This window comes from Fulmarus glacialis, unplaced genomic scaffold (genome assembly GCF_000690835.1).
Source record: "Fulmarus glacialis isolate BGI_N327 unplaced genomic scaffold, ASM69083v1 scaffold21416, whole genome shotgun sequence".
Lineage (NCBI taxonomy): Eukaryota > Metazoa > Chordata > Aves > Procellariiformes > Procellariidae > Fulmarus > Fulmarus glacialis.
Window position 1 is genome coordinate 64,295 of NW_009220308.1, and position 16,604 is coordinate 80,898.

At 40.9% G+C, this 16,604-nt stretch overlaps 1 protein-coding gene across 1 annotated transcript in view; it reads left to right on the plus strand.

Moving 5' to 3' along the window:
* Positions 1–211: 211 nt before the first annotated feature.
* Positions 212–16,604, plus strand: part of IGF1R (insulin-like growth factor 1 receptor) — a gene marked incomplete at its 5' end in the record, with an annotated part of 43,732 nt that continues 27,339 nt past the window's right edge. The window contains 8 exons of the mRNA XM_009580726.1: positions 212–524; positions 3,126–3,271; positions 5,089–5,233; positions 10,486–10,700; positions 12,682–12,808; positions 14,140–14,378; positions 14,840–15,007; positions 15,213–15,417. Coding sequence (XP_009579021.1) covers positions 212–524; positions 3,126–3,271; positions 5,089–5,233; positions 10,486–10,700; positions 12,682–12,808; positions 14,140–14,378; positions 14,840–15,007; positions 15,213–15,417 — 1,558 coding nt within the window. The remainder of the gene's footprint in view (positions 525–3,125; positions 3,272–5,088; positions 5,234–10,485; positions 10,701–12,681; positions 12,809–14,139; positions 14,379–14,839; positions 15,008–15,212; positions 15,418–16,604) is intronic.

Genomic DNA, 16,604 nt, shown 5'->3' on the forward strand with positions numbered 1-16,604 from the left:
TATAAATTTGATCTGAGGAAAAAATATTTTCAGGCAACTAAAACTGAGAAAAACAGAATTTGTCAGTTTTACAGGAGTTGGCTCTTTTGCAGAGATACTCTAGAGCCCAGGGAATGAAAGCATAGACTTGTATGGATCAGGGTTCTTCCTTTAACGCCTTTCACTTTATTTAATAGCTCTTGTTCATGCTACCTTGCTTTCTGTCTTGCAGTGTGCCCCAGCTCATGTGGCAAGCGAGCCTGTACAGACCAAAATGAGTGTTGCCATCCCGAATGCTTGGGGAGCTGCACGGCGCCTGACAACAACACCGCTTGCGTGGCCTGCCGCAATTACTACTACGAAGGAGTCTGCATGCCTACCTGCCCTCCCAACACCTACAAGTTTGAGGGCTGGCGCTGCGTGACTAAAGAGTTTTGCTCCAAAGTCCCTGCCACTGAAACAAGTGAATATGAGAGGTTTGTGATTCACAACGATGAGTGCATGGCAGAATGCCCCTCTGGATTCATACGCAATGGGAGCCAAAGGTAATGCAGCTTCTGGAAAGTCCATCGAGTTGTTTGGTTTTTTTCCCACCCCCTGCTCTGTGGCAGCTTGTGATGTAGGTAGAAATGAGAAATGATTAGGTAGAAATGAGAACATACGATGGGGAATTGCATGACTTCCTGGTAAAGGCTTGCTTAGATGAATTCACCATTGAAAGGTCTAATTGTGTGTGGTCCTGTGCATTGTCAGTTGCCACTGAGTCTTCTGAAGAACTTGAAGAGGTCAGTACAATGCAGAACCAGGTCTTCAAGTAGACAGTAACAAAATGAAAGTGAAAGCCCAGGAACACAAGGTTGCAGGTTGGCCAATGATCATTACCGCAGAGAACAAATCGTAGGAGTTACCTTGCTTCACGTGTTACTTGCTTTGTGTGCTTGCATTTTAGGCACATGTATTCTTTAGTGTATTGAATTTTATTTCCCTTTTTTCACTGTTTCCAGAAGATACATTTTTTTAGAAGGGAGCAATCATGTAGATGGTGACAAAAATAATGCAGCAGCTGACAATGTTATACAGAATAATTTCTTGCAAGAATGTCACTCACCTGCTCTTATTTAATTCTAACAGTTGGAGTGATGCGTGCTTATAATTTTCTTATTTTGCCAGTGGTTTAAGCAAACAGCCTTAGTTGCCTGCTGACCCTTGGAAGTCGTAGACTTTGAGTAAAGGACAGTCATGCTATAAAATTCATAGTGCTTCAGTACCATGCTAATAAAATGTCTTCATAGGCTGTTCTAAAATGTTGGGTTTTTTGGAAAGGTGGTTGTGATGATACCTGCACCAGTTGTGTGTTTGTGCGTGCCTGTGTGTCATCCATCCATTCAATCATAGTAAGGCAGTCTCCGGTTGACATTTGGATGTAAGCAACTTAACACTGCCTTTGCTCGCATCCAGATACTCACCTGAGAAATGTTTCTTTCGTTATCTACTTGAGCTTGTAGTACCAGCTGTTTGAACCGCTTACACTGAAGTGCATGGACATCCTATCTTATCTCAGTGTTGTGCTCTGCCGCAAAGATTGAAAGGAGCTGTAACTCAAGGCTAGTGAATGTTTTGTTCCCCAGAGGTGGTGTTAACAAATAGTTGCAAATGGAAAGCATTTCCAGCATTCTTTGTACATTTATTTGCATGCCTCTTGCTTGTGTCTGCAGCTTTTAGTGGTTTGTGGCATGTTATAGTGCAGGATTTTGAAATAGGAGCTTACTACTAAGAAAAGGAAGCTTCTTTCTTTTATTGTTTATGCATGAAAAACTGTTATCAATTTACATGTTTCTTTAAGCCTCAGAAGAAAGTGGGTTCAGTTTCTTTTAAAAAGAATAAATAGTAAGTCCATGTTCATCAATGTTGTTGTCAGAAGCCTTTGTCTTTGGAGCTGGGTTTGTTTTTTTCTTTTTCATTTTTCCTCTCTAAAGCGATAAGGTGGAATAGGTAATAGTGAAGCACGAAGGCAAATGCTAGAGTAAATTGAAGAATAAAAATGACCGTGAATCAGGAAAGACATTTACCAGGAGGATTGATCAGAGGGCATGTTTTGTGCAGCCATGAAGTGTTCAATTTTGAGATGAGTATGCTGACAGTATAACATGGAGCCTTTAAAAAGCTGCTGTAGCCAAAGGCTAAGCTGGCCTGAGTTCTTGTTCCTTGAGTTTGGCCACTAAAACTGCTTGTGAATGCTTGTGAGTATAAGAAGCAGGAGAAGTGAGCCTGCGCTTCAGTGTTTCCTCCCAGCTTCTGGCAATCTGATTTCTCTGAGTTTGGGGCTGTGTCTGTCTTGGTGTTTCATAGTCACTGGTGGACCTGTTCTCTTTCCACCTGTGTAACCCATTTTGAACCTGCTTAGACTTCTGGCCTGTCTCTCCCAATTCCTGTTGCAAATTATTTTTGCCTTGCATCAAGATGTTTCCTGTGTTTGTTTAAACTTTCTGCTTTAATAACTCTTAAGCTATACAAAATAGTGACTAATTCACTGCTTGCTTTCTCCACGTCACTCATGACTATATGCTCCCACAGTTGTTTTTCCCGAGTTAAAAAGGCCAGGAGCATGGAATTCCCTAGCGCTGAGCTTCAAATATTGGTTTAAGGGCATGGAGACAGACAACTTTATAAGAACTTGAACTGTATTTTCCCATCTCCAGTTCCTGGCTGGCTTATTTTTGGATGTTGGGCCTGGATTAGCATGAAACTTCACAGCACTCTGAGGCTGTCTGCATAAATGAGAAGGGTGGCCTCTCTGGGTATAATAAAGTTAGAGTAAATGCACAAATGCAAGGGCACTGGGTTTTACCTGAGATGTCTTCAACTTTGGAAGGACCACAAAGCCTTTCAGAAGCTGGCAGACAGTGGGTATGGGTCCTGTGTTGCTGTAAATGGGAGGTACGATGCTCCAGCCTGTCTGGAGTCCAGCAGGCAAGTGTGCTGAGTTATCTGCAGCCCTCTGCAGAAGTATGGTAACTTTCATTCTAGCTTGAAGGATTTGTCTAAGCTTTAGAGGGAAATGTCTTTCAAAATTTAACTCAAAGCAGTCTGTAGACTCAGGGTTGCATATTGTTGCTTATTTTCACTCTCCCTTTCTTTCCTAACAGCATGTTCTGCAGTCCTTGCGAGGGGCCTTGCCCCAAAATTTGTGAGGATGGGAAAACAAAGACCATTGACTCTGTCACGTCAGCACAAATGTTGCAGGGATGCACAATTCTCAAGGGAAATCTGCTGATCAACATCCGTCGTGGAAGTAAGTGATTGCCCTCTCATTATGAACCTCTGATAAGGCTGCTTTTAATATTTTTCCTTTTGTCTGTCAGCATAATGATAAGAACATTAAAAACTCAGCAAACTATTTGCTTTCCAGTCCCATAGCAGTGTTCCTGTTGGATTTGGCCCAGTGTAGCACAGTTCTCCAACATGCAGATGGCATAGGTATTCAGCTACCAAGTTATAAGGCAGTGAAAGCTGGTATTTTTGCTAGCTTTTTTGGCAGGACAGGGAACCAGGATTAGGCAGTGAGATGAGCAGTAGTCCCAAAGGAATAATAATAGCCCGAGAAGGTGGATAAGTCAAAAATCCTTGTATCTGGGTAGGTAAATAACTTGTCTGCAAGTAAGGCATGGCACTGTAAGACTGCATATCCTCACATTTTAAGGCAAGGTGTGTTGTCTTGCTAAAACATGGAATCCAGAGTGCTGAAAGCTCATATAAAGCCTAGGACTGTGCCTCTGGATGGTCATCATTAGTGAGTTGGCCACCTTTGTCGCATGTCTTGAACAAGCTCTGGATTAAATTTGTCAGAGCAGTGATTCATCAGCCAGGGAAGTGTTGACAGTTGATGAGCTCTTACAAGCAGAGTAAAAATCACTGTTAGTTTTTATTGGAAATGTATCTCCCTGTGGAAGGTCCCTTTTGGTTTCATGAATAAAGTTGAAAGATTGAGATATATTTTATTCCCTTCCTCCTCCTGAATGAAAACTTCAGGGTTTAGAAACAGCAGCATGTGGATTATTTCACTCGTGGTCCCACTGCTACAGGTACAATCCTCCCTTACGGGAGATGTTCCAGTTACCCAGGGCAAGTGTGGGGTTTTTTATTTTTTAAGTATTGTCTTAGAGTGCTGAAGAGCATCTGCTTCCTCCCAGCTTATTTGGTATGGGAACCAACCATTAGTATTTGGTAATTGGGCTTCCCAGCCATCTCTTAGGACTTTGGTTTGTTTATGGCAGCAATCACACCCCATAGCAGCTTCTCCCCTCCTGAATGCTTAAAAACTTCCCCTCGCAACTGCAGTGTAACTTCACAGGATAATGATACCAGGCAATGGGCATGGGCCAGGGATTGCTGGAGGTAAGGACTGCAAAGCTTAAGCCTTGTGAAGGATGGGGTGTTGCAGACCTACGCAGGGACAGAGTTCCTAGGGAGGGGGCAGTACTGAAGAGTAGAGCTTGCTCTGTGGTCGTTTTAATAATTTATTATAGAAAATCACCTTTAATGAGCTATAAGGAACATGCTCCGTGGCATGAGGACATCCTTCTGGTTTTATCTTTGCTGTTTCATCAAGAGTTCTCAGTTTTGTAGCCAAAGCTTTTTAGGTCACTGAAAGCAATGCTTTATGCCCCAGAGAAGACCAATAACATACCTCCACCTCTTCAGTCTCATTCCCTGTTTTCCAATGGAGCTTTCTGCCCAAGCTTTGCTCTGTAGCCGAAGAGCAATTCCAGTTTCATGGATGTGTACATTTACACAAGGGTCTCTTCATCCCTGCCAGAATGCTGGCTCAACATTTGGTGCTGGCTTCAGAGTGCAATGTCCATGGAAAAAGCAGGTATACCAGTATGAAAAAGCAAGACTGGTTTTCCACTGTTGCTGTGTGGCTTTATTTTGCCCTTCAACCATCTGTCTGCACAGGCAACTGTTACTGGGGGAGGGACACCAGTGTCTCTCATTTTCAAAAGCAACAAATACAAACATTTTCTTTTACTGAGCTAATACTGCATTAAGCAGAATAGCAGTTAAAGCTATGAATTCTGCAATAATAAAATTACATTTTTCTTACTGTAGATAACATCGCCTCAGAACTGGAGAATTTTATGGGTCTGATTGAGACAGTAACAGGGTATGTGAAGATCCGTCATTCCCATGCATTAGTCTCCCTGTCTTTCTTGAAGAACCTGCGGTATATTCTGGGAGAGGAACAGGTGGACGGGTAAGTGTTCAGATATTTGTAGATGCAATTTCACTTTAATAGAAAGCTGCAGAGAAAAGTCTCCTAATAAACATTCATGTACCATTTATAGAATCTTCTCTTCCACTGATATGCAGCGTTTTTCTCCTAATGAACACCATTGCACAGTCATCGCTCATTTGGATTACTATCCAAAGCAGCATATTACACTGAGTATATTAAAGGTATTTTTACAGTAACTTAGCTGTTGCTTTTCACTTTAGGTTTTTCTAGGGAGATGATGAAGTGTCTTTGTTTGTTCATTTTTGCTCTGTTTGAGAAAAGAGCGAATTCAGAAACAGTTGGATTTTCTTGCAATTCTTTACTGTTGGCTTTTAGCAGAATTTTATGGAGAATGTCAGCTGAAAGGAAACCTGAACTTTTCTAACCAGGGAGTGCAACTGGAAGTGACCCAACTAGTATAAAATAGATTGCAAGTTGCAATTGTTTGCAACTCCTTGAAATGCTAATATTAAATGAATTATCTATCGAGCAGGAAAAAGACTGGTCAGGAAAAGTAAAGTTGATCCCTTGAAATGTTTGCTGTGGGTTATATTGCTTCTATAATTACACAATGTGTGATACTTTTTGCTGTATACAACTCCTGTTTTCTTATGATGGTAAGAGATAGTCAACAGAAGTTTTTATCTCCGCAGAACTTGCAGTGCTGAGGTGTGGTGATGGTCCTTCAGAAAACTGCCTTGCTCTTTCTCTTCCTGAATCAAGTAGCCATCCCAAGTTCAAACCAGTGTTCTCTGGGAGAAATAAGTCTCCCTCAGAAGTGACAGAACTATTAAATGAAGAATTTTGGGAAATCATACAAGAAAAGGTGGTGGGAGGGTCATGGGAAAGGTTGCTTGTGTCTGATTTATCTGCCCCGACAGGATAAAGTTACAGCATGAGGGATTCTTCACAGCCTCCCTCTTTCTCTCAGGCTAGTCTTTGGTCAGCCTTAAATTCTTAAAATTCCACCATCTGACAGAGCGAGTTAAAGGGCAGCTCTTCATCCTGTACTTGAAAAGCATGCTGTCTTTTTCAGTAAGAACGCTGGCTCTACGGAAAAGCTTGTTTCTAATTGCAAATCCTAGAGGCTTGTCACTTTGCCGAGCAGAAGGCTCATTCAGGCCACTTACGATGTGGCGTGCTCTCACAGATAATCCGGTTATCGATTTGTCTTTTCTTCGCTCCCCCTCTCTCCCTTGCTCTCTTCAAATTTGAGTTTAGCTTTGTGTTTCAAGTAGTGATTATGTTTATGGTACCTTGTGTGTCAGCAGGCAGAGCTGATATGAAGGGAAATGGCAGGTTTTTAAATCAGATTCCCAAATAGAGAAGTAAGCAGGTGCAGCTTTGAAGAGGAAAACGGGGCTGCGTGGGGGAGGTAAAATAGATCTATAGTAAAGAGCTACGTGTGCTAAAATTCACCCATGCTAGGAAATTACTGTAGTTGCACGCTTTGGGTCAGGGGCAGTCTCTTTGCTTGGAGAACGCCTGGCATAATTTAGAAATTAACACAGCCTAAATAACGTTTCCAAAAATACTTAGATGGAAGTAGGCACCTGGCAAGGAAGGACTGAAGCTCATCAGTTTAAGAAGCTTATCAGTTTACCTTTTCGAACCGGACAAGAAAACACTGAACTTTAGTATTAGTAAGGTGCATTACTTCCACATCCATGGGTTAGTATAAAAGCCCCTAGTTGCCTACCCATGTATTTGCCTGTGGAGATGCAATTCTTGGCCAAATTCAGCTGTTTCTAAGTTGCTTACAGTTTACGTTAGCAAGGTGTGTGTAAATACCTATTAGAGACAGATACTCTGTTAATAACCTAAGTGGTTCTGTTTGAAGAGCTGGTGGGCAAACACAAGCAAAAAAATATACCAGCATTATTAAAATGTTAGCAATGTTTTGGAAATCTGATAAAGTTCAGGCTTGTAGACAGATGCTGAAGAACTAACCTATTTAAAGAGAGACCATCAAATGGAGCATTTTGTTCAAGTATTGTCCTGCGTATTGTTCTCTGTTGTGGTGTTGTGCTATATAAGTTTGACTCTGTTGTTAGGTCCTCAACAGGGATCAGGGTCACACTGATACAGGTGTAGAACATACACCATGTTAATAGACAGTTTCTAGCCAACATGTGGCATGTTTTGTGTATGTAAAGCAATAAGGGTTTTCCTTTTCTCCTGTCTCTTACTGTTTGATGTCCCAGCTCTCTGGTCTAGTGGGATTTTCTGTCTTTCTCCTCATTGTAGCACTGAGATGAACGTCTTCTGTTCTGTATGTCCTGCAGGGTTGCTCATCTTGTCCCAGGGTAGTTGGTCTGCCATAAACCTCTGCTCCTGGTCATCTTCTGTAGCCAGCTCATCCACCGCTGTCATTCACAGTCCTCTGCCAGTTCTCATTCCTTTTTGGTGCAAGTCACTTGCCTTTACGGATCCTGCCGTGCTCCTTTACTAACAGTGTATTATTTGGTCATTACCCCTTTCAGGAGCTTTTTGTGTCCTGTACGCTGTGGAGGGGGGGATAAAAGGTGGCTGAAAGCTTGTTGAAACATTTTCATCACCCCCATCTCCTTTTGGTTTGGGTCTTAGGTTCTGCCTCATAGCTTTACGATGGGTGAATGTGCACAGACTTAGCATTGTGTGCAGATATAGTGTGAAGCAGGTTTTTAATGTATGCAGTCAATAACTAAGTGGCTGCTCTGCAGTTGGGGGTACGCATCATGTTGTGGGAATTCTCTCCTGTGGGTGTGCATGGGTTATGCAGGTCGCCTTGAGGCTTTTTATGGCAAGTCTGCGACCAGATGTGCCTCCTACTCCTGTTCAGAGGTTTAGCCTGTCCTTCAGGCCATAATCTCCAGTCATTCCCTTAGTTACTGTCTCCAGGGTTTGATTGGCAGTGCTTTGTTTTCCTACAGTGAATCTTTTATTCTTTCCATGCTATCTTCCTTGGCATCCTGATTTTTTCCACGGCTGTTAGAGCCAAAGTCTGATATAATCTTTATTTATAACTTTATTTATAACCTAAGCCCTAAGTGCACTCTGGTTGCCCTCTGCTCCACCTTTCAAGCCATGCAGCGCTGCACCTCTCCTGTGACTGAGACTGTATATAGCCCTCCAAATGTGCTTTCCCTGATGCCTTGAATGGTGCTAGAATAACTTCCTCTAATTTATACTTTCAGTGTATATATGAACCCTTAGGACCTGTTTGCCTTGCCTCAGATGGCTGCTCAAACTTTTGCAGATGGCTTTAACGTATGAGCCACAGTAACTCCCAACTCTGGCCCAGTCGCTGTGTAGTTGTATAAAGCACCAGTGTGTGCTTGATTTGCCTCATTTATTCACACTCTTGAAAGCTTAGCCACGTTGCTTTAATACAGGAATTATCTCTACTGTCTAAAGCATAATTGCCACGGTCAGGAGCAGGAGACAGGTTAGGCTGTTATTAAATATTTAAGATGGTTTCTGTAGTTGTGGAGCCACACCTCTGTTTATTTTGTTCAGTCTGGGTCCAGCTTTTTGGGTCTTTCCTGAAAAGCTTAGTTGCCATCACTTAATCATGTGGATAATTACAGTGAAGTGTCATCTTTTCAGCAGTGCACAGGGAGCTGCAGGGACTTTAGTCACTTGTAGCAGAGTAATAGGTGTCTCAAATAAACACAGGTTTTGGTGATATCTGTCAAATCCCACATGCAGTTTAGCATCCTTGTTCTCTCCTGGCAAGATGGATTTAAAGCACAAACATGTATGTGCTCACTTGTCAACTGAGCATGTTCTTCTTGGCATCCGTCTGAAGTGGTACCAGGTATATTGACTTCATTAGTAGTGAAGTCCTGGATAATTAGGGGATAGTTGGAAAAAGGAGAAACCACTTCTCGTTCACATTGTTCTGAAAATACACTCAGCATTTTGGTATGTTACAAGAAACCGCAACCGTGGTCTGTGCAGATTTCAACCAGAATGCACAGTTTTCACTTCAGGTTGGGTGAGGGAGGAATTAATGCTAAATTTTAAATGAAGTAGTTGAAGAAAAACCATAAATGAGTAGTATGTCAGCTTGTTATGAGCCCCATGGTTTGTCTGCGATGTTAACCCTGCAGAAACTCTGACTGTAGTTAAAAGGATGTATAGAAAGCCTAGTTTAACGTGCGCTTACCAATGCAAAATGGCTTGCAGAAGTTGCAAGGCTTCATTGTGTTGGATATAATAATGGATAATATAATAATAGTGGATTTTATGTTGATGTAGTTAGCATTGGTGGGACTTTCCACAGAAGAGTATAATAAATGCTGCCGTGATGGGTTGGTTTGATTCAGGTTCATCAGATACACAGACCTTTAACTTATTTCCCAATTGTGCATTCCTGACCCAAAATGTGTCTTTTCAGGTCTTGCTGCTGATACAGAGCCTATAATCTTGCTTTTGCTGCACCTGTTTGGTTTTTTCCCTAATTCAGCACAATCAAGTGGTACTAGGATTTTCTTCTTAATATGTAATAGGATTTACACACAAAATTTTGTATTTAGTGTCTGTGAAAATAAAAGATGTTCATGTTATTCCACTGCTGTGGTTAGGGAATGGGCTCAGCACATGCTGCTGCCTGTGTTGTTAGTTCTGTACTTTGAAGTGTGGATCCTGTGCTGTGCAATCAGTGCAACTGTTTACTGTCAGGTTTTGATGTATAGGCGCAACTGTACTTGGCACAATGTAGGGAATCTTTATTGGGCCAAGAGGTAAACTAAAACAGAGAGGCAAGGAAACCTTGATATGCAAACTCTTATAGTTGCTTTTGTAAACATAACCAAGACAGCTGTGTTCACGATTGTATTTTGTCAGAACTGAATGATGCTTTTCCTCCCATAAGGTATGTTATTGCTTCCCATTTGCCACAAAATGGAAAATCCAGTGTAGAGACCTGCTGTTCAGAGGACATGAATTTATATTCCTCATAGCAGCTATTATACAATTATTAAAACACATGTTGGAGTGGGCTTTACATGGTGTGGTGTCAGCCATGGAGTCCTGTGTTACGGTCATTTCCCTGCCCTTTGACCAAAGTGAGCATTCAGGGAAAACTTGCTCCATGGGAGAGAAGAAAATCCTTTACTCTGCTGAATACCAATTTAAAGTAATAAGAGGAAACATAGTGTTTTAAAGTTTGCTTATATTAAGATATTCTTGGTTGGAATTGGCTATAAATTAAAACTAATATTTTTCCTTAAAAAACTTCCTTCTAGGAATTACTCCTTCTACGTGCTTGACAACCACAATCTTCAGCAGCTGTGGGACTGGAACCATCATAACTTGACGATCAAGGAGGGGAAAATGTACTTTGCATTTAATCCTAAACTGTGTGTTTCTGAGATTTACCGTATGGAGGAAGTTTCAGGAACCAAGGGTCGACAGAGCAAAGGAGATATAAATCCAAGGAACAATGGGGAGAGAGCCTCTTGTAAGTAAAGAAACAAACAAAAAATCTTGAGGCAAACTGCATAGGGGGGTTGTCACAAAAAAACCCAAACCAACACACTGCCCTGTTGCTGACCGTTACAATATTTAGAGTTTAGAAATTACAGTGGGCTTTCAGTCGTTCTACTTGTGCAATTTTTAAAATTAGCTGTGAAAGTATGTTCGCACACATGGAAAATTATGTGGTTACATAGTCACTATCTCATCTGTAAAAACCATTTGATGAAGACGACTGCTTTCAAAATACCCTTTTTTTGTGACAGCAGCATCGTATAGTAATAGAAGCATACCTGGGAAATGAGAAATAAAATCTAGTGTTTTGGTATATCCAGTGAGGAGCAGTTTCTCTTTTTCCTTCGCAAATGTACATCATTATAGGTATTTTCCTCTCTCAGATACTGACTCTTTCTTGATACTAAGGAGGCTGCTGAATAACAATTCCATAGACACCAAAACAAACTGTTTCTGTTATGTTCAAGCTTCTTTCAGCTCCTGATGAATATTGTACCTTGTTGCTAGAAATGCTTGTTGTAAACGCAATTTTCTGTGCTTTAGTTTCAAATTATTTGCTTTTGAATTGAGAACACTTTCTAGTGTTCTACAGTATTCCTAAACTTTAGTGTGTCTGCATTTAATTTTGGATTCTGCAATGGTCAAAGTTATTGGAAAGTCCTCTTTTGCCTTCGGTGGTCTTCACATCAGTTCTGCAGGTGTAACCAACACATTCAAAAGCAGTCTCTCATCTAGGAATTAAGATGGTAGAATGCTTACAAGTTTGACCTCATACTCAAACTCTTAGAACTGACAACGCATTTTTCTTTGGTCTATTCGTGGTGTTCTTGGAGCTGAGTAAATTAAAATAGATCTCGTGTGTAAGTCAAGTCCCCTTGTTCTGGATGGTGTTTACAAAACTAGGACACGTACTCTGCTGAATGTCTCTTTAGGCATGATGCATAAATGCAGATGGCATAGATTCTTGTTGTAAGCACACTCCATTCTTTGCACATTCAATAGAGCAAAGGCTTGCAGTCCTGGAGGAGTTACAGACACACAGCCAGTCCTTACTACCACTGAGGCTAGTGCCAGCCGCTGCCTGTTTTTTTAAAAAAACATTACAGAAAGCTTTCTGACTCTGAGAAGGGGAAAAGAATCAACAAAAGCTAAACTGCCTTGAAAAGATAGCTCCAATAGTACATGAGGGTGAAAACCCCTTTATTTTCAGACACTTCTATGGAACAGAAACTAACTCACAGTTGACACTTAGAACACAATTTCTTCATCCAAGAATTAAGTTTTTAAAATGCTGTTTTGTTTTGGATTGGAAAGCTCAGTGAGTTGGTAGTGGGAAGCCATTCATTTCGAAGCTGCCAGCTTCCATCCAGCTCTGTTCAGATGAGTAGCTGGAAGCTGCTGCCATCAAACGGTTGTGCCGTATATGAACTGAGTTTTGGAGTTCTTGGTCCAGCCTCTCATGAATAGGAATGTAAACTGCTTTGTCCTTTCCATGTTGTCTATTCCCCAGAAAAACAAATTGTAGTTGTCAAAAGTTGTGCTGAAAAGTGAGAACACAGGGGCCAGTTACAGCTCTGCATGTGCATTGGAGTTGGGTGATGAATTTAGTGCTTCTAAACCAGTCCTGTGAATAAACAGGACTTTCATGCCTTGCTCAGGGAGAGTTTGAAGTAGTTTTCAAGAACTTTCTGATGATGCATTAAAAGAAAATCTGCTTCAGAAAAAATAATAACAAGTAGCTGCAACATATTTTAAAATGATTGCCAAGGTCACTGCTTGCCCTTAAGCACTCAAATGTAGTAGGATAAAATACGAAGCTCTAGAGATACAAAGGCTGTTGGTATACTGTGGTGTCATAGGCACTACTGGAAAGGCTAATTAGCTAAGAAACAGCAAAAACGAATAGGCGATGTGATGCTAACTCTGTCATGTCCTGTCCTTTTGTGTTGCAGGTGAAAGCCACATTCTGCGTTTTGTTTCCAACACTACGCTCAAGAACCGGATTAAACTAACATGGGAACGGTATCGCCCTCCAGATTATAGAGATCTCATTAGCTTCACTGTTTACTACAAAGAAGCGTAAGTCGATGTCGTCAGAGACTAACCGGGATATTCCAAGGGATAGTAGACAATTCTGTTCTGTTGGTTTACTAGTGAGAAAAGTTAGTCAGCTAAGTCCTTCGGGTAGTTCCTGTTTCATGCAGTTTACATATCTTATCCAGTTTACATATTTCATCCTCAAGTCCCGCTTTTGTTCAAATTCTTTTCTTGGTGGAGAAAAATCCTCCTTTAAAAAGAGGTTTTGATTGAAGCCTACAAATGGATTCCAAATCCATCAGGAAGTTTCAAATTTGAAAAAAAAATGAGATGGATGGCTTGACTGTTCTCAGGGGTCTAATTTGGAGCTCTCCGTAAGTCATGTCGTTATGTTTACCGAGATCTTTTCCTTTTCTAGTCTTAGTGCTGACTAGAGATCATCACCGATCAGGAGTTTGCCCTATCACCTTGATGACTTGTCTACTCAGAGTTTGGGGTTATTTAGGTTAATCTAGCTTTGGTAGTTTTCTGCGTTAGTATCACTTAACATAATGAAGGGGTGGGGCAGTTGCTGGAGAGATGCTAATTTCTTGGGAGGTGTCTCTGCCTTTGCATATCCTTGTAGTGTCTCAGATTTAAAATAGTCAAAAATACGACTGAGCACACTAATAACTTTCCAAGCAGTTTGGAGGTGTGAAAGGGAGGTTCAGACATACGGACCAAGACTGCAAGACACAGAAGCACAACTTGTTAATTTCCAGCATCACTTGAAAAAGAATATCATTGCGATGGTGTACTGTGATGCAATAGACTTAGTGCTGATGAGCCTTAAGTACGTAATAACAAGAATAGGACTTTAAATGCCTTTGCGCCAGTGTTGCAACTTACGAGAAGTAGAACTACATAACTATGTAAGTGTGTTTGTATTGTGTGGAAATAAAAAGGGAAAAAAAAGCCTCTTGGACTGGTCAAGGCCAGTCGTGGAAGTTTGGGTTCTTTATGGTAAAAAGCTGAGCCACTATCAAGAACTATTTTGAGTTGCTTCTGTTTCACATATGCTTAGCTAAAGTCTAAATACGTCTGAAGCATTTCCCTGTCTGTTTTGGATAAAAAAAGAGAATTTTAGTGTTTTCTTGGAGAACCTTGCTGTTTTTGTTAGTGACTGAAGGTAAGACCTGCAGCTAAAGCTGAAAACTAAATTTTTTTAGTGCTTGGGTATAAATACAGATTTTATTCAGTTTTATTCTGCTTGGAAAAAAGTAAGCTTTATTTGTTTCGCTGGGCATCATTGAAGTGAGGCACTCTCACAACTACATGTCAATTTTTAGGAGAAAATAAATATTTTGTACTAATTTTTTCTTTTAACATTTCAGACCATTCAAAAATGTGACAGAGTACGATGGGCAAGATGCGTGTGGCTCCAATAGCTGGAACATGGTTGACGTTGACCTGCCACCGAACAAAGAAAACAATCCTGGAATTCTGCTGCAGGGATTGAAACCTTGGACTCAATACGCCATTTATGTCAAGGCTGTTACCCTCACAATGATGGAAAACCATCATATTCATGGAGCAAAAAGTGAAATTGTATATATACGAACCAATGCTGCAGGTGAGCTTCTGGGCTCTAGGGTAAGAGGTTGATAATGCTGCAGGTATGCTTGTTCTGTTGTTAATACAGAAACTGAATTTATGTGCAGATGACGTGCATAATGCTAGAAAGTTTCAGTAATTACGAAAGCAGCATTAAGATTCGAATTAAAACTCTGTGGTTGTTCAGACCACATTGTTATTTTCATTGGGAACTATGGGAGTTTTTTGGAGTTAGGATTTCATACTTTGTTCCATTGGTGAAGGTAAATTTAAGTACAACTTTGGATTGGGTTGCAGTTGAACCCTTAACTGTTGTTAGTGAGGCATAAGTAGGAAGCCTTTTCTTTGAAATAGGATTGTGTTTTTTCTGGCAGTATAGAAATGCATTGGGATTCACTTCGAAAGCTTGCATCGAAATACATTGTAGAATGCGCTAGATTTAAATACCTTCCTTCTCTTTTTTTCTTTTTTCCCCTCCAGTGCCATCCATTCCCTTGGATGTTATTTCAGCATCCAACTCCTCATCCCAACTGATTGTGAAATGGAATCCTCCCTCTCTTCCCAATGGCAACCTCTCATACTACATAGTACGATGGCAGCAGCAACCTCAGGACAGTTACCTTTACAGACACAATTACTGCTCCAAAGGTAGGAAAACGAAACGTGGTTGTGTTGAAATGCCTGTGACTCCTACCTGCCAGTGCACTTTATTTACAAGAGCTAAAGCCTGTGCCCTGCTTCACAACTCTTCTGTGAATAACAGCAAGTAGAAGGGAATGGGTAAACATGGATTGTTGCTTATTCGTAATATGGAGAGAAAAGAAACAAGCTGCCCCTGTTCTTTTCTTTTAAGATAAAGTCCCAATTCGAAGATATGCTGATGGGACCATTGATACAGAAGAAGCTACTGAACCCACCAAGCCAGAGGGCTGTGGGGGAGAAAAAGGACCTTGTTGTGCTTGTCCCAAGACAGAGGCAGAAAAGCAAGCTGAGAAGGAGGAAGCAGAGTATCGGAAAGTCTTTGAGAACTTCCTTCACAACTCCATCTTTGTCCCCAGGTAATGGATTTTGGACACTTTCTCTTTGCAAGTGGGGCTAATAATTTCATTTCTTAACATTTCCTAGAGCTCAGGCTTCCTGGACATGAAAGCATCTGTAGGTAACACCTGAAACACATAAACATTGCCTTTCCTTTTATGTGAGACAATCCGCAGCCTTACTTTGAAGTTTCTCTTACTCGCTAATTTTCGTCTCTCTTTCTCAATTTTAGCTAATAGTAAGGGTTCTTACCTATATTGTTCAAGGACTTTAGTGATGGTTTCTTTTCAGAGTCAAGAGTCGCTTGAGGAGCTCTTTGTTTACAAGGGTTTCAGAGATGAGCAACATGTGGCAGACAAAAGGGTTTCAGATGTGATCTTTCTCTAAATGGCCATTTAAGGGCTTGTGTTTCTAATCTGAAGATTTTTTTGCCTTTGAAATTGAGGGCATAGTCACCTCACAGAATTGAAACTGGTGTTCCTTTCTCACTGCACTAATTGCAAAGGGCATATTGGTTTCCTGGGTCTGTGCTGCAGAGAAGTACTAGCTATGTCCACTCTTCCGTGATAAATGCTACTGCTTACACATTAGGTAACAATTTTATTCTGCAACATAGAGTAGATACTACTGAATTAATGGGTGATTTTGATCCTTGAGTTTCCAATTTATCCTCCATGTAAACTGTTCTTTAGATAATTGGATCCCGGGGCCTAGCACACAGTGTATAGCTGTGATGTTATAGTCTATAAGCAATCAGATTTCAATCGTGCATGTTATCTCACTGTCTCTGTTGGCAGGTGAAGTTTATAGTGAAGTCCTGTGCTTGAGAACTATAAAGTGTGGCTTTGCTCATTAAAATTAGTTTATTTCACTTTCTGTTGTGATTTTTGGATTATTCAAGGATGTGTTGGATTGACTTGTTTGGGGTTGGGACTGTGCAGAGTTGCTTAGCTTTGTCCAGAAAAGGAGGAACTAAACACTGCCTCTCTTTGGAAGTGCTAAGTATTGTATCTGAGCTGTGCTTGAGTCACATTTAGCATTTGTGATTGAACTTGTGCAGTGTTTCCCTACTGAGGATGAGAACCAGCAGCAAAGATGAGGTACAGGGAAGTAACAGCCACCATGATTGGCCAGGATGTAATTCCTGAGCAATGTGAAATCTTGTAAATGTGATCTGATTTTGGACTTGATGAAATAGCACAGCAAG